At 40.5% G+C, this 22,245-nt stretch overlaps 1 protein-coding gene across 4 annotated transcripts in view; it reads left to right on the top strand.

The window, feature by feature from the left end:
* LOC140255477 (BEN domain-containing protein 5-like) overlaps nucleotides 1–22,245 on the top strand; it is an 812,733-nt gene that overhangs the window by 597,005 nt on the left and 193,483 nt on the right. For all 4 annotated transcript variants that reach the window (XM_072343116.1, XM_072343117.1, XM_072343122.1 and 1 more), the window contains one exon: nucleotides 18,016–18,105. In XM_072343116.1, the coding sequence (XP_072199217.1) occupies nucleotides 18,016–18,105 (90 nt within the window). The remainder of the gene's footprint in view (nucleotides 1–18,015; nucleotides 18,106–22,245) is intronic.

The following is a 22,245-nucleotide window of genomic DNA, read 5'->3' as shown; positions in this document are numbered from 1 at the left end:
TTGTGATAACACTGGAAAAGAGCCGGTTGTCCTTTATAGAGAGAGAAAGGGAAAGAGATTAAACCACAGATTTACCTTGGCTGAACAAGAGCTTTGAGCTGCCTGCGTTGGTGACTCCAGGCTCACTTGGCAGTCAGTGCAAGGAGGCTGGAAACCATCGAGGCTGCCTGATCCCACAAAGACCTGCTTTGCCCTCTGGAGGTAGTTGACTCTTCACTTAAATACTTGAAGCCAGATGGGTTGAATCCTGGTTGAAAGTCAGGGTATGAGAAGGCACTTAGGTGCCTGACTCTTCTTTTACCTTCTAAATCCCATGGATTCAAAAAGGTTTCTGAGTGTCTTCTTGGATCGGTTCCTGCCTAATCTGTCCTGCTGCCTCAGGACATCCTTTGTCAGGCTTTGCTCTCCGGTATTTTTCCACTGAACTAGTGGAACTGTTCATTCCTCTGCCTGAGGCTATGAGCGACCTTCTTCCATGTACTATTTGTTGCTAGAGGTGGTAAAGGGGGTCTCACATCAGATAGACTCTGTGCTGGTTGACTTCTGGGGCTGATGTACAAACCTCACTACTGTCAGCAAACTAAATATATCCAAGGCTTCTATCTGTAGGAGTCAAGTTGAATGGGAGAAAATGGTTCTCCTCTGAGTTCAGGGTCTGAGGCACTGAGTCTGTCCAAGACATGGTTATGGGCTGCTCAGTCATGCACTGAAACTTCTTCTCTTCAGGGAGAAATTGTTCTGTTGTGCTTTTCAGTGGTCATGTCAGCTTGGTCGGCAGTGTTCTGGCACTCCTGCAGTGTGTACCTGCTGCAGAAGTAGCATTCCTACTGAGACTGTCACTGTTTCATTTTGACTGCTTGTTATTTCTTGCTGAACTTGATGATGCTTTGGATATTCCAAGGACAGGTTCTTCTCCCAGTCCTTGATAATTATAAATCTGGAATAGATACTGATCATGTATCTTCTTTGCTATTTTCTGCTTGCATTCATTGAGGTTTGCTTTGACTCACTCTTCCTCTCTGTCCCTTGATAAATGAGCAGCCCCCCCCCCCTCTAGAAACCTTTGACCTTTCCTCTACAGAGACGTCTTGTCTTCCCCTGAACCAGGATGTCTAAAACTAGGCTATTTTTATTGCTTTCCTTTTCTTTAAATCTTGTTTGTCTTTTTCCCTGATGTGCAGAAACAGAAGGTTTTCTTTTCTTACTTTTTTTTTCCCCCCTCTTTATGACTGAAAGTCAGGGTGGGGAAAAAAGGAGTAAGAACCGTAAGCAGTTTAAAAAATGAGACTGTTCTATGCCACTAACTCTGCAGAACAGGTCACCAGTCAGGGACATTAACCTCTTATTGCTTATGCTTACTGTTTCACGTTTTTTATTTGTCTTTACTCTTATTTATCTGATGTAGAGACATGCATTTTTTTGACAATCACCAGCCAATAATTCCACATTTGTCAAAGAGAAAATGAGATAATAATTGCGTGGCCTGGTATTACTGGAAGGGCAGATTAGATTTGCTCAAAAACAGTGGCATTTTATGGTTACTTTTATGCTCTGTAAATAGAGGAAGGGACAGATTGAAGAGATTATGTTACAAAAAAATTCCATTTCAAGTCACTGGGGAAGCAGGTAACCTTCAGATCTGAGCTTTGCATAAGAATGCAATGGGAAAGAGTTTCTATTAACTCTGCCTACTTCCTTCAGAAAACATACTGTCTGCCTCCCTACATCAGCATTCCTCCTGAACTGTTTTCTCCCTGCCACCCACTTTGTCCCCTGGCAGTGCCATTAGAGATGAGCCAGTGACTCAAGGTGGTTTCTCAGCTGAGGCAAGTAGTCAGAGCTCCATTGGCTTCAATGGAGCGGTAACAATTTATGCTGGTTGAAGGATGCTCCCTCATGGTTTGAACCTGACCCTGTATTTTTTCTACAGTACTGGGATTTTGTTTGGTTCTCTGTAGTGACAGGGATCACTTGTAAAGTTTTCACATACATCCGATGTTCAAGGCTGCTCATGACTGGAGTATTAATTGGTTTCAAAACGGCTCTGAATCAAAATTTGGATATACAGTTAAGTCTTGTTCCTGATGGAAAACTTGTGGATGTTTTGAAACAAAAATCATTTCTAAAATGAAAGAATCTGTCAGAATCTGGAGGAAATGGTTGGGAAATAACTCCATTCTGTGTACCATGTACTTTTATATCTATAGGTGTCCACTGCTGACCATTGCCAGAGATGAGGCAGGAGGCTAGATGGATTTCTGTCTTATGCAAATCTTACATCATCAGCTCGGACTGTTATTCTCTTGGGTATATGAAAGAATGGAAGTATTCTGTTGGTGGTGTGACAGCATACAAGGAAGGATTGTGATTTTTACGTAGAGTGAAACTCAGTGCATATTTGTTTCTGTTTGAGTTTTTTGGTTTTTTGTTTTTTGCTTCAGTGAGGTACTAGAACTGCAATTACATGAGAACTTGATAAGTGATCACTTCAATACAAAAACATTCTCTTGTGACTATTTGCATAATTTTGAGTATATGTTAACTAAAACCAGAGATTCCTGGATACTTGTTCCTCCAAACATAAGGACTGTCTTTCTCTTTGCTCCTTAACTCTCTACATGGAGGGGAGTATTTCAGGTGCAATAAATGAAATCAGACCATGGACTATCATGCTTGCCTGTACCCACCACAAAAATAAACTGAGGTAGTTAGGTAGGTAGTTGTCAAGCTCAAATGTCTAGTTGTCAAAATATCCACCAATGTTGCCTTTAATAAAAGATTCATAGATTCTTTTTTCAGCCATATTTTAATGAGATTTAAATGAAAATTATTTTTCATTGTTTGCTCTTCCAAATGCTACAAGTGTTTGCTCATGTCCCCCTGATTAGTAATATTTAATTTATACCTTCAAAGCTTTTTAACTTATGAAATGAACCAATGTTTTTTGATGCTGATTACTGTCAATTACTTTCCTGGTGCAGCAAGCTAAAGTGAATTCCCAGTTGCGGTGTTGGCTTATTTCATTGCTATGTGGACTTCAGGTAGTGAGGTACTCTCCTGTACTGGAGGGAATGTGCTTATTGTAGTTTGTGCTAGTGTACAAAAGAGAATCAAAATCCACTGAATTAATGGCAGAATTATCTCTTTGTCCACAACTTCATGCTTAAGGAGAAATGCCTGGAAGGCCTGAGAATGTAAACAGATGAGGCCAATGGCTAAATGTGGGAAAGGGAGCTGAAAGGTCAAATCAGGTTGGTGTTTGTGCTGAGATGAAGAGCTGCAGCTGAAGACCTGCTGAAACTAGCTCTGCTGGTCAGTTATGAGGAACTAGATGTTCATCCCAGTCCTTTAGACTGTCTACTTTTGCTGAGGTTACATCATTTCAGAAACCAGAGGTGATCCTTTTGATTGTTTACAAAGGCATCTAGGTGCCGAGTTGTCTGAACACCCTTACATAAATGATCCCTCTGCAGAGTTTGCTGTCTGAATATAAGATAAGCAGTGAGTCTTATGAAAAGTCCAGAATTTATTTCTGGACTACTTTCTTCTGCTGTCTGTGTTTACTCAAATAATACCTTGGCTCAGCTGTTGCTGTAGTAGAGAACTTATTATAGGTTTTCAGGGGGATTGCATCGCTATCTCTCAATGATCTGTTTGGTTGTTATGTAAAAGCATAATGTTTTTTTTACAGGAAAATCTAACTTTGCATAAGCTCTGCACATAATCAGAACAACTGCTTTTACTTATGTTTACTGTTCATCTTGTCAGCCCTAGCAGTGCCCTGTTGAGAGGCCTCCTGGTGTCAAGTGCACTCTCTTTCTTCAATATGAAAAGGAATTTGTGTTTGTAATGAATACTCATATGATAAATGCAACTCTCATGATCTGTGTTCCACGGCTGAAACAAAGATTTTTTTAGTCTCACAAAAGGAGTACTGTTAGAATTAATGTGCAGGGAATCTATGGTGGCACATTCAGAGTCTATCTCATCAAAGGAGCCAATGGGTGCCCTTCTGCCCAAATTGATGGAGTGGCTTTCATTTACCCCAACAGTGAATTTGTTTCCTACCCAGCCAGACCTAATACTTTTTGACACAAATAGATGGGGAGGATCAGTCCATTAATGCACAAGATGTAGTAGCTATTTGGTGAGTTTTTGCCATCTTTGACATTTCAGAATGGAGCTTAATGATGCAGCAGTTTAGCATAAACAATCTGACTGCAAGGGGACATTTCTTTCCCTCTTACTGCTACCTTCTCCTCCAGGCTTGGAATTCTTGGTGTCCACATTACTTGGGACAATAGGATCCCTTTTCAGGTACATCTACAGGCCCTGCTGCTGCTAAGCTTTCTTTGTGAGGCATTTCTACAAGGGCACAGGTTAGTTTTTCAGAGCTTAAAATAATCCTGTTTCCCTGGTTCCTCAGAATATGTTGTGTTTAAATATATAAGGAAAAAAAAAAAAAAACCTGAAAAAAAAAAATTACACACTTTAATAGAAATACTTTTCCTTCATTAAATTAAATCTCTAAAGCCCAATAGCATTTTCAGTGCTTATATGAAAATGCCAGTGGGGATTTGAGATTAAAAGCGGTATTTTTGTACAAGTCAATGAAGATCTCAATAGGAAAGAACACTCTTCAAATATAAATTCCTCCAGTATCGAGAAAGACAGATTTTCTACTTAGGTCCTTGATAATACTTCTCCCAGCCTTGTTATGAAATTCTGTTTTCACATATCTGATATAAGGCTGTTACACATTAGCTCTCCATTTAATGAAATCTTATTAACGTTGCCTTTTTTATTATAGAGATATGCCAAGCTACTCAGATTTAATTCATGTTTAATGGTAAACATGAGGTGCTGTGACCCATTTGTATGCAGATCAGGTTCTCTATTTCTATCCAAAAAAGTAGTAAATTTCACGTTAGAAGTAAAAGCATAATAATATCCACTGTTGACTTACTAGTATCATCTGGACATCATGAAAGGCCTCTATATGTGTGTGATCCACAGCCAGATATGTAGGAAAGAAATAGATTATGAAAACAAAATATTTAAGAAAGCCATATTTTTCTTCTCCCTCTGAAGCCTTCTGTCTATTCAAGCAAATAAAACCTTGAAGTCTGCATTTTTGTAGATAAAATACTGAGTGACTGAGGTGCAGATTTTGGAAAAGCGCTTTCCAAATTTTCCCAGTAAAGAGAAAAGCATTATGAATTGTTTTTAGTAATAAATGCATGCAGATGTGAAGTTCTTTTTGAGTATCTCAAAGTGATGTATAAAAACAAACAAAAAACAACATCAACAACAGGTAATTGTCACTAGTGTTATTAAAATGGGGGAAGTTAACTGTAAAGTTGTAACTGTCTGTAACTGTAGAGAGACCAAAAATGGACTGTAGGCACTTACAGCTAGTTCTTGTACCAAGGGACTTCCCATATTTTGGGCAAGACTGTTCAGCCTGTAAGTACCAAACAGAAATGGGTGTTGTTGTCATTGTGTTTTTACTGCTATGGTGTTAGTTGATTCTGGTTCCATTAGCACAGTTAGAAAATGTTTGCTGAAAGTAGTGGGAGAAAGAGATGTATGTGGATTTCTGGGAGACTGGGCCAAAAGAACTCTGGTTGCCTGTGGATGCCGGCATCTCCTGAATTAGGTGATGACTGAATGCAGTTTCTGAAGATCTAAACTTTTGACTTAAATAGGATTCAGGTTACTTTAGTTGCTAAATCTGCTTTTGGATTTATTCTCGAGTGTCTTTTGAAAGGTTACTCATCAGTTTAATGGCAGACCAGCAAAAAGAAAACAGGATTTTGAAGTTCAGTCCTCATATTTCAGACAGTGCTACATCACATCCTTGATAGAGGACAATGACCTTCAAAAAGTTTTCCATTATTTTTGAAGCTTTCTGAAAATTAGGACAGTGGTCTGGGTTCAGCCTTGACAACTTCTGAAAAATCTCTTCAGGGTTTAGTCCTAAATGTCAGTTTGGACATATCAGATCTGAGACAAAGCTGTGGGTTTGGTTTTGTTGGTTGACTTTTGTTTGTTTTCTGCAATGATTTGAAAATTTGCTTGAACTTATTGTCACAAATCTTATTTTTCCTTTTCTGCCTTGGAAACGTGCAGTTCTGCATTACGCCATCACTCTGGAAACAAAACTGCTTAAATTCACTTTGACTCATGCCTGCTGTCTGTATGGTAATTCTTGTAGAACCTATCTTCGTTCCCATTAGCCACAGTTATTATAATCAATTGATCAGGAATGCAAAGATAAAGCAAATTAGGAGTAATCTATTCTCTATTTCTCCTAAATAAGTTCATAAACTCAGAAGGCAGTCATAGCAAGTGTTGACCTAAATTTTCATTCATATTAAGCTTTTCTGTCATTTACTGGTAGTTTCTAATGAAAAGGGCCATCAGGATTAAGTCTATCAGTTGCAGCTGTTGTTTTTCTACTTGTCTGGAGTATCTCTATTCATTTTTCTTTAGTTTGAAATCGCTCCAAATATCTCAGATGTTTTTTAATGGGAGAAGAGTGGGTAATGTAGCTTTTGTCAGAGATGTGTGTCAGACCAAACAGGGTCAGTCCTCGCAGCCTGGTGGGATGGAGATGGGTGAAGATGGGATGCAGGTGTTTTGCTGGCAGTTACGCAGGTGATTTAGCAGCCTGAATTGGGTAAGCTGTTTAACCCGTTTGAATTCATCACTTGAATGGGCTTGAAATTGCTTTTCTTTTACTGACAAAGGGCTGGCTGAAAAATACCCCTGCTATAGCCTGAGGGATACTTAGGAAGGATTGCAATCGGGGGACACTTAGCACGAACAGGCATGCATGTAGTCGTGTTGTGTTCGCCGATTTGTAACTCAAGGAGGAACCCCAAGGTTGACTATTTGCTCTGAAATCTACCTTTGATAAAGGTAGGTATTGCTGGATTCCAGGTCCGTTGAAAGCCATTAGCATTCTCCTGCTGTATTACGTGCAGATTTTCTTGGCTCACAAGAATAGCATCACATGGAGTATGCATCCTATATCAGCAAAAGAAATGCATGCATGCAGAGGAATAGCCAGGGTTTATAAGTCTTCTTAGAAGATGTATGAACAACTCCCTCCTCCACCTTCTCTATCCTTATTTTCAGCTGACATTTCCCCTGGCTGTGTTTTCCCTTCCTCACTCTTCTGTCCTTTCAACAGATTGGGGTGAGAAGGGTTGTTTTTACTTTAAATAACTTAAAATCAGCAGTACGGTCTTTGATCTGTCACTATCCAGTATTGGCTGACCTTTGGGTCATCTGATCGTGTGTGGGACAACTCTAAGCTCTGTTCTGTAGCCCTGGCTCAGGAATGCAAATGCCAGGTGGCAAAGATCCTTTTGCTTGAGGGGACGTGGGTACAGCCCCCATTCAAATAGAAATAGCTGAGCAGCCAAAATTTTATCAAATGACATGCTCTTCCATGTTGAAAGTTATGCTATATATTTGTCCAGGAAATTCTGTACCATACATCTGTACACTGAGTCGCTTTGTTCACCAGTGTCATTTGGTTTTGTATGGAACGGTGTAAAGGGGCAAGGGGGAGAGCTAATTTACTTAATTTTACTTAATTTGAGTCTTCCCATTCAAATCAGAAAAAAATTAGAAATGCTTCTGCAGATGCAGCAAGATGTTTGCAGAGGAAAAACTTACTGCTTATCAACAGAAGTGCCTTTTCCAATATAGTTGGTTGGTGAGTTTGATTGTCCAAATACAGTCCCATTTACAGTCCCAGTGACTTTCTCGTTGGTTGCCAACAGTGTGCACTAAGTGGGACACCATCGCCATAATCCTGTGTGGTAGGGTCCTTGCTAAGGCTAAGCACACATCAGAGAAACATCAGTGTTTCTAGACACGTTTTCACTGCAATCATTGCCACTTTGTTTTGAAAAACTGTTGCTGGCTTCAGTCACCTTTGCTGCTTTAGACATTCCCAAATAGGCAGCATCAAATGAAGGTGAAGCATAGAGTAAAACTGCGAGATGTCTTGCTGAATACCAGATCATTTTCAGGACAATGGTAAGGCAATTGAAAAGAATACTCTGTGAATGATGATGTTCTTCGCGAATCCTTTACTAGAATCAAACCTCTATTAGAACATCTGTACAAGATAAAGATGAGGCTGTGGGTAGTAGAGTTTGAGTTGAGTGACACGGTCAGATTGCACAGAAGATAATGTGTTGATGCCATGATGAGATTGACGTGGTCTGAAGTGTCAAAGGCCTGAATGAGGTTGGATGGTACGTGTGGGCAGGGAGGTTACTTAAAGTTCTTTGAAGTGATTTTGGTCCTCTTTTCTCTATTTTTGTGGGTCTTGTAGGGTTTGAACAGCGTGTGTAGCTGGCACCCTTCGTAGTGCTGGATGGATGAATACATAAAAATGTATCACAAGCAACAAAGTCCTAGGCTTTATGCTTCTTTGGCATTGAGTAGCACATCAAGTTTAAGCTACTTAATTAAAGAGCAGTAAACAACATGTCAGTGTTGATGGAAGGAAGGACACCATCGCAGGATGTGGCATCTCTCTGTGGTATCAATTACTGTCTGAATTTTTTTTTTCTCCTCTTAATTTTTTTTAAGTAAATATCCCCATTCTGCATACTGACTCACATTTTGTATTGATGAGAAATATAAGGCTTTAAAAAACAATTGCACTGTAGCCTCATTACTATGAAAAATCCATTACATGGAAGTCATTTGTCAAAGCCAACTGTTTAGTTGCTGTAATTTACATATTTATCAAGTTTGATTGGAATGTAATGACTTTGACTTTCTTTATTTTTTTAACCTTTCTAACCTTCTTTCCATGACGAGGCCATTTTTTTTTTTTCTCTTCATGGAAAAGGGCAAAACATAATTCAATTTACATTCATTAATAAATATATGTATTAGGTTTCAAATTTCAATATTTTATTTTGGAAACGAGTTACATTTCCATGTTCTTACATATAAATTGATGTGGGGTCTTACCAATCCGTGAAGCTTTTGTCCCTACCAAGGGATCTGGCTGGCGAAGAATAGACAGCGCAACGCTCTGTAAATGAGATAATGAGTGTCAAGATATGCAGTTAATATTGGATCTCCATAATTCTAGTAGTTGAAGGATCAGACACGCATGGGTTTCCAGCATAATCACATGATTTATTATGGATGATTACTTTAATTTGCATCCAGTGCTGGGAGGTTTGTGACAGAGCACCAACTAGAAGCATTATAATTCCCTTGAATATAGGTCTGGAGACCTACGGGACTGCTGAGGACACTGATCCACACAAGCATCTTACACCCCAGTGAGCTGTTACAGGACAGACAGGCGGAGGTGACGAGAGCTTGCTGTAGCAGCTGATACTGGGAGTTGTTAAAGCTGAGCAATGTGGCACTGCTTGTTTGCAACTGGCCTCAAGTGAAGAAATCTCTTCCCCCTGCTAAGGAAAAGGCTAGAAGATATGTTGCACTGGCTGTGAGAGTGACAAGTGAAGAGCAGAATGCCAGCTCATATCTGAGCATTGTAACTTTCTCTATAAAAAGATCATAAGGACACGAGAATTGAGAATATCTGTGGTGTTCCTGCATATAGGAGTTCATTTGAAGGGGCTACCCAGTTCCTGTGGAATATTCCATTGCCTGAGCAAAAGCTAAAACAGGGCATGCCAAATTAAGGCATTTAAAAAAAATATGAACAGCAACAGAAGAGGCAAGTGAGAAATTGATTGAAATTCTGTTAAAGGAAATTGGCTGAATACCAAGGAAAATATCCTCAGGTGAGACAATGGAATCATTTTCTGTAGAAACTGGGTGCTTACCAGATGAGGATGGTCTAGATGGGCTTGAACAATCCTCACCAGATCAAATGTGAAAGAATACAGATATTTTGATGGCTAACTTTGAGATGTAGAGAATATCAAGCAGCAGGTGGTCAGGTTGATAGGTATAACCAATGTGACAAAAAATGATCTGCTATAGGACTTGTGGCATCCAGTTCATCAGCCCCTTTTCTGTCCTCTGCTGCTTCTCAGCATCTCCCACTTGACATTCCAATCTTTGACGTGTCCCATCCTTTAAATAAATGATGACTGAGAGTGATCCCCTTGAGCTTCAACTTGGAGTGTGTTTTTATTAATTTATTTCTTGCTGTGCTAGATTTCTCCCCCTCCACTTTTAAAAGCTCCTTTGACTTTAATTAAAATTCTCCATAGGCTTATTGCCGAGAGAGAGAGAGAGAGAGACAGTGCACATGTATAGATTGGTTTTAACAGTTTGCTGACTAGCTATGTGGTACAAAGCTTGCACAGCCTTCCAGTGTGTGTATGTATGCAGACAACAAAGTGATTTTTCACATGTGCATGATGCTGTCCGTTTGACTTTACTCCTGAAACTTGTTGCTAATTAATATTGGGACAGAAAGTGCAATTAGAATAATTGTACTATAGAATTGTTTGAGTTGGAAGGGGCCCTTAAGGGCCATCTGGTCCAATGAACAGGGACACCTACAGCTACATCAGGTGCTCAGAGCCCCATTCAGCCTGACTTTGAATGTCCCAAGGACAGGGAGTTCAACACCACTCTGGGCAGTTAGGATCGGTAAACACTTGTGCATGTGAAGTTAATGGGCTGCACGCAGACATTAGAGAACTCTGTCTGTGTAAGAAGCTGTTCTTAGGTTGCAGAAAAACAGGGCACAGATGTAGCAGGTTGGTGTAGACTGCTAGAAGATTTTGTGTGTCCAGGTGGAATTTAAACATTTTGCTTTTGTAACAGAGAGGAAGAAGTCCTTTAACAGTCTGTGAATCAAAATAGTAGCTTACTTAATTCTTGGTCCTTGATGAGGAACAAACATGCCCACACTTTGGACATGCATCTCACAATTTTTCTTTGAAGGAAAATACAAGAATGTGGCAGGACTTTATCCTGCCAGGCCACAGAACAGATGGTACAGGCTAAGTACTCCTATGTGTGCAAGAGAGCTGGTAACACAATTTCTCAGAGTGAGGAGATGCTTTCCACCCCATTTTTGCCTTCCCCTTTATATTAAAAAGGGCTGTTTTCTTATCCTAATTTGAAACCGGTGTCTAAGATGTTACAGTACAGACAGAATTGCTTCTGGGATGCTGCAGGGACATGCATGAGTGTTTTGCCCTGTGGTGAGCCAAGAGCTGTCTGCATCCCCCCTCTTGCTGAGGTGTTAAAAATTTGAGTTGGGTATATAAACCCCTCTGCCGAGCACCTTAATTTTTTGGTGCTACATGCTCAGGTCTGAATTCTAATTTCAGGCAAGCAGAGAATGTGAAAAGAGAGGCATCTTTCTTGTCTTGTAGACTCAAGGCTCTCTCTGAAGGCAGTGCTGGTGCTTCTTGGAGGTCAGTGTCATGTTTCGAGGAGCAGTGTTCTTCATGAATCTCATTTCAGCAGGTTGCTTTTTATTGACTGCAAGCTCAGCTACCAAAGAACATACTGTCATAGTTCAATAAAGGCCAAAACCTTTTGCAGAACACCTTATACATCCTGCTTGGGATCACTGCTTTCAAGTCGGGCCTTGCACATAGAAGTCCTTTGTTCTTCTTAACCCTGTCAGTTCCTCACCTTCTTCCCAGGGTGGGTCTGAAGCAGCAAAAAGAAAAATAAGGAAGAAAAAAAAACAACAGCCTCCTGTGTCTCTGTAATTAAGCATGGAGTGTCCCTTTTCCCTTATAACAGGTATTTCGGAAGAACAACTGAGAACGGTTCAGGATGTTCGTATCAGTGTCTGAGAGGTAGAATATAGGAGGTGAATCCAGTGACAACATCGGTTGCATTGCAGTGTCCTTTGCTGATTTCAGCCTTTGCTGGCAGAGAAAGAAAACCTTGATTATTTTTCACTTCTTTTCCTCCCAGAATGAGCCACACCTTACTTAGAACAGAACAGCAATGTTTCTGTTGAGGTCTTGGCTGTTTCTTAAGGGAAGAGTGAGGCATAGCCCCAGTGGTTGGTATCGAGGCACATCTTTCCTGATCTCCACCTGCTGGTCTTGCAGTTAGTCCATTCTCTAATACTTTGTTGGCCTTGTGAGATTAGAAGTGCCAGACTAGGGGATTCTGGGGTTGCATTTCCAAACAGCTGTAGATAGCCTCTTCAGCACTCCCTTTTATTTTCCTTTATTTTATCTGTTTTAAGGAGAATGTCGTGTAAAGCTGTACTGGAGCTCTCAGTCCTCTTCTGTGCACATGCTTATGCTCTTCTTTTTTGTTTGTTTATTTATTTTTAATTTTTTTTATATGGAAAAATCTGAGCGCTGAAGTTAATCACAGGCAAATCCAAAGCAAAACTGGAACAAAGGTGTCCTGGCTGCTCCTGTAACTGCTGGACCACTCTGTGAGTGGTTGGTAATTCCCTCTTTGCTATCTTGGCTGAAATTCTGACATAAATTATTCCCTTATCTTTCAGCCCATGCATACTTTTAGCAAACAAACATAGCCTTAGCCCTCTCCACTGGAGAGAGCTGATAGAGAATTGCTTTATAACACACCCTAGCAATATCTTTTGAATCCCTGGATTTTAAAGACAAACTGAAAAGATACCAATGTAACAGTAGTATTGCAGGTGGAAATGTCTTCCATCTGAATATTTTACTTCTAGCCCTTTGTATAGAGTGAAAGCTGCTGGGACAGGGAGCATTTCTAGAGGGGAAGGTAGCTGAGAAAAAAAGAACAAGATAGGTACCAGTTAGCACTGATTCCTTCCCTAAAGATGAGGCCTGCTTCTGTGGCTGCAGGCAGCTCCATGGTGTTTCTACCTCTTCTTGCTCATGCAGGGTTGTGGAGTTGACTTAAGAGAAGTTTGTGGAACAGCTGTAGGTCTTTATACTGTTATTTGTGATAACTGCAGAAGTGATGCTATGTATGTAAGGTACTGCTTTTCTACCTGCATCTGCTGTAACATATTTAAAAAGAGATAAGTGGGATGTGTTTTGCTTTGCCCAGTTTGTAGCTGGATACCCACCACTGCAAGAAAAAATGACTATTGCAGATCAGCATCCATACATTCAAATACAGATGAGTGTGTTCTGATGCTACAGAATAGCATTGAAAGATGCCCAAATAAAATGAAGACATTTAGAAAAAGTGGGCTAGGATGATGTGGTTTTTTGTTTGTTTTTTTTTTTCCTGCTGGTAAACTTTATTTTCTTGTTCTATACCAGCTGAAGGACACAAGCGTTTTGTGGGATTTGGGGAATGATTTCTGGGGTTCTGGGATTAGGCATCAAATTTAACAAGATGATATATAGCTTTGAGGAGACACATTTGATGTACCACTTAGCTTTCCCATAATTTACTGCCTGCCTGTTGTCTCTGGAGGGCAAAGGGTTTATCTACACTCCAACTTGACTTTATAAATAGCAAAGCAGGAGTGGGAAAAAGAAAGTAGGCTGGGGACCTGCCTGCTAAACTGTTGTGGTATGATGGTGATGCAGGTAGGTGACATTAAATGCTACTGTCTGCATCCTTAATTATGAGTTGTCATCACCTTGGCCATTTGAGGACGATAATGTGCTGTTCATATTCCAGACTGCTATTCTTATTCATAGAACTGTATGTTCTAACATTCAAAGGGGTATGTATAATTTAAAGACAAAACCTCAGGTTTTTTGGAAGTGGTGGTTTTTTTTTCAGCAAAGAGGAGGAGTGAAGAAAGACAATGTGAGTGTACCTTGACTGGTTAATTTTCCTGACTCAGAAGGGTGGCAAACTGGCAGCATCAGACCAAACAGAAAAATGATTGCTTTCAAAACTTAATGGAGATTAAAAACAAACAAGGGGGACTGTGAGGTAAGGAAAATCTTGCCCCACAATCATTTGCCATTTCTGATTTGCAAATAGCTCTGCAGTGTCATTTGATCTGTGCTTCAGCACGATTTTACCAGGAGACACTTCTGGCCTTTTCCTTTACAGTCAGATCCCTTTGCTGGGCTATTAGGTTGAAAATGCAGTCAAGTATTAACATCGAAACTGTTTATGTAACCTCCCGCTGCATGCAACCCCTCCAAAATACCTTGCAATTGAGGGAGGGAAGGGGAAGGAAAGGATGAAAAGCAAAAGCTGGATGGAAATAGTAGCTGCTCTGGGATTTAAATAGGTCAACTCATTTCAGTAAATAGAAGTTAGGCTGTTGATATATGCCCGTCTGGTTAAACTGTCATTGACGTTCACTTAGCTGCATTTCAACAGAGGTTGTTGGCCATTAAAGAGATCTGAAAGGCATTGTTACAAAGGACTTGAAGAAGGAACAAAGAAGTAGCTAGGCAAGGAGACCATTCAGGTATCACACTTTCAGATTCCTGGTGGTACTGAAATGTGTTGATAAGTCGTTCAATATCTACCTTCAGAGCACTCTGAGCCTCTCATTCCTACTCCACCCTTGTGATGCCCATGTATAGCACAACCCTGAACTATCCTTTTTCCCTTTTGGTTGGAGTATATTTAATTGGCTTTAAGCAGGAAGAAACCCAAATCTCATGGCCTCTGAATAAGGAGCAGTTATGGAGGGGGAATACAATGAATGTCTTAATCCTGTGTCACCCTGTCTTTGAGACACTGTGCTACATTAAATTGATTTTGCAAATGAAAGCTAAAAGCTAAGCAAAAGCCCCCAGTCTATTTTGCCTAAAGATGATTTTAGTGCTCTTTATGTTCCCCTAAATGACAAACCAATTTGTTACCTGCCTACATAAACATTTGCCTATATTAGCACCAGAAATGCTTTATTTTTATTAGCCCAAACTTTATCTTTTTATGAAGACACAAGGGCCCAGTAAAATTAGTGTGCAAATATAATACCCAATTTGCATTTTTCTATGGTCAGCAGAAAAGCTGAGCAAAATCAATTTGATATTAGGTCAGCATATACATCAATAAAGCATACACGCACACAGGACCATTGTAATGGTTCCTGTAATTTCTATGCTGCCAAAGTAGAGAGATTAAATAATATTAAATGCTCCAAAATAGCTTTGCTTTTAAGAGGGATGTAAAAAGAGAAAGAAGAGAGACTTTGGTATAAAATGGGCAATAAAGGATAATAGTTGCACAATCTCCAACTTTAAAACATTGTGACAGTGATCTCAGATGCAGGCTTCCTGCTAAAAGGCCCCAGTTCAGCAAAGCTCTTTTGCCAACACTTACATTTAAGCCCATTTTTAAACACAATAGAAGTCTGTCAAACTAAATCATGTATTTAAGCACCTGACAGAGTCAGGGCCAGAGCCTGAATAAAAATCTGGAACTTGAGAGGATTGGGTACAGTTTTGACCATGCCACGTAAGACCATTGCTGGGTAGAATCCAGGCACAATTTGGGCTTTGTTGAACAAAACTCCTCTGTGCCCTAGATGGGCTACCTAAACACAGTGGGAGCAAGGGCACCTCATAGAGGTGATTCCCCTGCACAGATCTGACCTCCCGTGGGTTCTTCTGCAAGGCACTTGAGATCCTGCCTATGCTCCTTACAAGAAAAAGGGACTCAGAATAGACATCTGACTTTCTGATATTATAATGCAGTCTTTGCTTATTTCTGTGGTACAGAAGGCATCCATTTTACTTGCTTAGTTTCTTTGCACAGCCTATGTGAGGCTTAAGAAAGAGGATGTTGGGAAGTAGCCTGCAATCCAACTATAAGAAGGCAAGAAGAGCTTGTGTTTATTTGACTCCACCTTGTCCAGTGGGATTTGGTAGAGACCAAAAATGACATTCTTTTACAACATGTGTTGCTGAGATGTGTACTCCTACTTGAAATGACATTTGTGACCAGAAGTTACAAAAACAAATGATATTAGGTGCTAATCTGTTCCCTCGGGAAAAGCCAGAGTACAGTAAATGTTGCTTGGATTTCATTTGCTAAAGCAGTTTAACGTGGCTGAGACTAGACAGCCAGGACAGCAACGACATCAGTGTTTGCTTTCAACGCAGATGTTGAAGCTCTGTTGGACACAGACAAGGCAAGACAACACAGGGAAGTGTAATGCAATAGAGTTCTTTTCCTCTGTGGAGCCTTCAGCTCACAGGGTTTTGAATACAAAATGCTGGCAACAGCCTGCCTCGTACTGCAAAACACCTGAGAAAGGAAGGCAATGTGAAATCAGTCTTGCCAATAGATGCAGAGGCAAATTGTTCAGCCCTCTGTAAAATTCTTCAGGCAAGGCAACTACTGTCAATGGTGACTGCAGCAGTAGCCTTCAGATGAGAAGGAAAATGTTTAGCTCTGTCTTTAACATACCTGCTAGAAGAAAGAGTAGACCTGCCATGCTCCCCCCCCAGCCGCACTGAGTGGAATGGGAGAAAATGAGATGAAAAAGCTTGTAGGTTGAGATAGAGGTAGGGATATCACTTACCTATTACCCTCATAAGCAAATAAATTTGACTGGGCAGAAAATTATTTTAACTTACTACCAGTTGGAATAATCTGAGGTAGTGAGAAACCAAGGCTAAAATTAAAAGCCCCATCTTCCATGGAAAACTCCTCTTGTCATCGTAGGCTTCCTTTCCTGCTCGTTAAAGTTGGTTTGCTGATGCATCTCCTTCCTCCCACCCTACTCAATGTTAATGCAAATGATGTGGAGTGGTCATCGACTTCTAGCTGATGCCTCCCACTTTTTTTCTGCAGACAGAATTGACCCCACATCTGCTGTTTTGTCAGAGACATTCTTTCTTATATTTCTTTGCCTCCAGGGCTCCAAAATGCCAGTGGTGAAGTTGGAGCAGGAAAGAATGAATGACTGGTTAAGTTGTGGGGTGTGCAGCTGTAGAACATTTAGAAGGGCTAAGGAAATAAATGCCCCACAGGGGTCTGTTGTCCCATTGCCTCCAGAGAACAGTCAAAAACAACCAAAACCTTTTATTTTTTTTACAGAAAAACAACCAACCAAAAACCTCTTGGTTGATCTCAGAATCCAAATATATCTTTCTATGTTTGGATATGCATGCAATGCATATACCTCATTTACTTCATTTTTTTTAAGAAGCTTGGATTTAGTTTTCAGTTGCCTTTCAATGTAAAAACTGTTTCACAGCAAAGATTTAAATCGAATCCTGCTGTGTCTAGTACTTCCCCTGCTGTGTGTTCAGATCTAGGAAAGATGCTAACTGAGGTTCTGACCTCGTATGGTCCTTATAGTCTCCAAAACCACTTTGAAGAGGAGTAATTTTTATTTCCTTTTTTGCTGAATGGTGTCACTGCACAAACAGGGGAAACACACTGCGTGACCCAGCCGGTTTACAACTAAGCAAATGGCCAAAGCAGTGCGGTTCAAAGATTGGGTGGGGGAGAAATTAAGTGCTCCATTAGCTACCTTTTATGGTCCTGCCTCAGAGGTCCTTGCTATTTAACTTAACAGGGCAGGTCATTTCTTTAATTCAATGCATGTAGTTACTGTCTCACCCCAGTTTACTTCTGATCTCTTTTCCATACTTCGATATTTCTGAGTACTTCTTTTCATCAGAGCTGATGAGGACCCAAATAGGAGACAAAAGAATCCTCAGAGCAAAACCCATGGTAATGAATGTCACTGGTTAGCACTTCACTGTGGTTTGGTTCTGCTAAGGCTTGCATCAAGTGTTATGCAGGGTGCAATTGTCTTTACGATGTGAATGGAGGCCTGATATTCTTGTTGCCCCAGGGGGATATTTATCACAGGTGAGAGAGCAATTACAGTGCAGTTAAACTCCTTGTAGTAAATCTTGGTTTTTAGAAGGAGAGCTAACTTTGTTGTTGCAGGTCTGGCTTCATGTCATTAGATTTGCAGCCCATGTGCAGTCTGCTGCTGTGGCCTGGTGCAGAGACCCAGTGACGCTGCCTACTTTAATTATAGATTGTGCTTATTTATAATGTATGACCAATTTTAATAAAAGGATATGCTTTAATATTAATGTTCCTTTGTGTCCTACATATGGAACCCAGTTTAAGGATCTTTTGTCTCTCTTTTTCCTCCTGCCACCTGCTACTCTGCTGCAGTGAACCTGCGCCCAGGTGCTGAACAGAAAGTGGTGTTCATCACTGCACGAGTCCATCCTGGGGAAACGCCTTCTTCCTTCGTGTGCCAAGGTGAGTGCCTACGACATCATGGTTTTGTAAGAAGAGAAAATACCAGATCGGGTTTCCTACAGATTCACTTGCTGGATTTGCCTAGTTATGTTGGTCTGATAGAAGGCTGAGTTCACATGGTGGTTTTTGTTTTTTCTTCATAATGAAGATAGTAGGGACTCTTTCACCTCCACCCAGAGATCAGTGAGAATATTCTCAATCCTGAGACTCGTGAATGTGTGCTGAAATTGGTCAGAACTGAACAGTAGGCTATGAGATTATTCAGGCTTATTTGACAGTTCAAGATGTGTACGTGTAATACGATGGCATAAGGCTCCTTCCTCTAGGAAAAAAGGATGGAAAAATTCCAGGAGTGGCTCTCAGTTGAGTGCTAATTTTTCTCACTATCTACTATCTTCAGCATCTTTTCCACTGTGAAGCAACGGCTCTAGCTCTCCAGTGTAATTCTAAGAGGCCTCTATTTGTCTGAAGCTGCTGCTCTGAGAAGCACAGCTCCCAGTGGCTGACAGCTGTTCCCTGCACAAAGCATTCCTGCTAAAAATAGAAAGCAAATTACCCAGCTCGTATTTATAAAGAGCTGTAAATCCCAGGCTTGTGGGTACAAATAAATAAATAATCCTGGCATGTGTTCGTATAACTTCATTGTATAGGTCTGAAATATTGTACTTACGGTATGTGACTTTTCACGGTGGTAAATTGTTGGTGGTATAAATCAATGCAACTTTCCTGAAACCAAGGGAATGTGTTAATTTACTACATCAGCTCGGATATGGCCCTGCCTAGCCAATGAGTTGCATCAATCAAGCTTACGCAGAGCTTATTACATTGGCTGCTCGTAATGCTGCAGATGGGTTTGCAACTGGTCCTGCTGGTACCTAAAGACCTCAGTAGGGAAGGTCTGGCACGGCTTCATGGTCTTCTCTGTATGTTTCTCATATTGGCCAAGTCCCATATCTGGCATCTCTCTGAGGCAGAAGGTCAACAGCTGTCGCTTTTTGCTGTCCTAGCCTGATAGGCTAAGGGAGTACCGAGCCTCTTCTCACCCACCTATTAGTAGCAAAGGTAAAACACTTCCAATAAGAGAGCAGATCTCCATATCGAGTGCAGGGAAACTCAGTGAGTTTTCCATCTCCAGTGGTAGCATAGTCAATGTAGAGCCTTATAGTACACATGGTGTTTGTTAATGAATATGGATTTTTAATTGGATGCTTTGATTCTGTTCATGGCTGCTGGCAGAGCCCTGTGAAATGAGGGCTAAGGCATGCTGCTGAGGTGGTATTTTGTAAGTGATATTATTTCATAATGTAAAGTTTATACAAAAGGGGCTGGGGAAAGAAAAAAGGATGTGAAAAGGCGGGTGGCAAATTTAGCCTGATGAAACAACTCGATAGAAGTCATGCTCTGATTGTCTCAGGAAAACTTAGCATTTTGCAGGAAAATTAAAGCAAAAAGAGGGGGAATATAAGAAAAAAGGAGGGGTCAGTCTTGGAGAAGCACATCAGAAACTTGCTGTGACTGCAGTTATAATGCACGCTTCACTCACTTGGAAATGCACAGATCTGAAGGCACTGAACTCTGCTGTGCATCGAGCCATTCTGCCCAGTGCAGATGAAGCTGCCTTGTGTGTATAATTAGTGTCAAGACAAGTAGAAATGGCAAACATTTCAAGGCTGTTGCTGCGCTGTTTCTAGCATTGCCAGATGTGAAATTGGGTGCTTGCTCCATCTTTGGAAACTTTTGCATGGGAGGGTCAAAAGAAGGGATGAAAAGGATCCCTCGGGCAGTCAAGTGAAGGCATAATAAGGAATTTTATTTCTGGAGTCCTGGGAGGAATTTTGGCAGAGTTAGATATTGCAGATTTAATATCCAAATGCAAGCCCAGTCAGTGCGTATGGAACATGGCAGGATTTTTTTCCTCGGTAGAGAGATTTCTTCTCGAATGCTTGATTATACTCACCACCTGAAGTATTAAGATATGGAAGCTAATCCCAAAGATTCCCCAGGTGCAAGCAGCATCTTATATATGGAAGAGCAGTATTTTGACTGCCTGGCCCTGGATAATCAGCCAACAGAGGAATCGGTGTTAAGTTGCAAGTTTTCATTTTTCATTCTTCTATTTTTTTCTGAATATTTTATTCAGTTCTGGGTTTGTCATCTTCTTTAAGGCACTAAGCTCCTAACTAACTCGTTACCTGTCTCTGGGCTATCTACGTCTCTTCCTGCTCCCTAGGGTAGCACCAGCACCAACTTCCTAGGGCCTCGCACCAGTATACTCTTACATCTTCCACTGTCTAGTTAGGCAAGATTCCCTGAGAAGAAAGTTATCTAGTCTTGATGCATCAGTATGTACTTGGTCCTGACTATGGATCTGCTGTCTTCCACCTTATCCAAGTGTGGAAAACCTAAACAAGGATATTTGTGTACCTGTGGGGAAAAAACCATAAACGCTTCTCTTCATTCATTGTTTGTCTTCCTACTCCATACTTAAGAATCCACCATAAACTGGGATTTTGGTGAAAATACTCCTTATTTGTGTAGATGTGAGAGTATTGTAAACACAGATGCAAACGTTATTCTCCTTTCTGCTGTGGAGTGCTAGCAGCAGTAGCCAGACTTACCTAGAATCTTTAAACACCTCGTCCAGCAGTTAAAAACAAGTACCATAATATTTCACACATGGTGCAGCTGCTGGAGCTGTAGCTCTCTTCATTAAAAGGCAGACAAAACCCCAAAGGGCCTCTTCACAGAAAGATGGATTACGAACCCTTTGTTTCTGTTTTGGTCTTTTAAGAGTTATTACAGTGCTTCAGGTCAGCCTTTTTAGGACATTTTTCTGATAGTTCTTAACTGCTTGTTGTGAAGTTTGAGGTTAGAGATGGAGAGTTAGTCAACAGAGAATGCATTGCATGAGTACCCTTTACATCCAAGGGTTGGACAGTGCTCTCCTCCTCAGGCTGCGACAGCCATTGTGAGCATTGATGCTTGTCATGTTTGGGGATGAGTAAGTAGGGATAGGGTCTAGGATGAAGAGGATTCTGTTTGCAGTTTACACTTATGAACGTTTTCTAACAGACTGGAGTCACTGCTGCTACTGGAGAGTTCTTATCGTTTAAAAAAAAATAAAAGTGAGAATTAATTTTACATCTTGAATTCATCTCTTGTGGGCTGTTCAGATTTCTGAGAGGTTTTTCTGAAGTTATGGTTTTGGATCTTTGTTTTGTTTCGTTGTTTTTGTAGTGAAAAAACAGTTCCCCCCCACTCCACCTCCCAAAAGAAAACCAAACAGTATTTTTGCTTCAGAATGTATTTTATTATGAAAAATATAGACTAATTACTGTCTTAGTTTCACATTGCACTTCTAGGACAAATAAATACTTCTATCTTCAGATGGCATCAAATATCAGACAATGCCTGTATATCCATGCAATATAAATGTGTGTGCAAAATCTGTGTACAAGTTCCCACCCTCTAAAAGCTGATATTAAGACAGCTTTCCAAAGGCTTGAATTTCATCTAAGGTCTGGCAATAAGATTTTTTTTTGTTTGTTTGTTTGTTTTTCCAGTGTTCTTAGTCTTATTTTCTTCCCCTTGTCTGCTAGATTTTCTTTGTGGGAGGCAGCAAATGCACATGCAGTGTTGTGAAAGACCTGTTGGCTAGCATGTTGAAGTTTCTCCTGTATGCTTTGGATTTTGCCAGCATATTTGCAAGTCTAGCACCTGCAGCTCTAGCATCTCTAGATGTACTTAGGCATGGACTGCCCTCATAGGCTCAGCATCTTCTGTTAGAGTGGGAGCTATTTGTTGTCTTCATAATATGTTTACCAGTGTGATGTCCATGATGCCATTTAAGTGCAGAAATAAAATATGGTCCTGTAAGCATTTACTCTAAATAAAGTTTGCTGAGCTGGGAGCCCAGAGTGGAAAACCCAATGCTATAGAGATGAGATAGGGATCCCACAGCCAGGTTTGCAGATGCAAAACATCTTGTACTAAATGCAGTTTGACCTGAAGCTGACCTTGAAGATTATGGGCTGAACAGGGAGCAGCCATTAAAAAGAAAATGTAAGGGAAACAGGCACCTGGGACTCTTATCCATAAGAAATGGAGCAAAAATGACTTTTCAATCAATCTCTTTTCATT

Source organism: Excalfactoria chinensis, chromosome 8 (genome assembly GCF_039878825.1).
Source record: "Excalfactoria chinensis isolate bCotChi1 chromosome 8, bCotChi1.hap2, whole genome shotgun sequence".
Taxonomy (NCBI): Eukaryota; Metazoa; Chordata; class Aves; order Galliformes; family Phasianidae; genus Excalfactoria; species Excalfactoria chinensis.
Note: the sequence above shows the minus strand (reverse complement) of the source record. Positions and strands in the feature narration are given on the sequence as shown.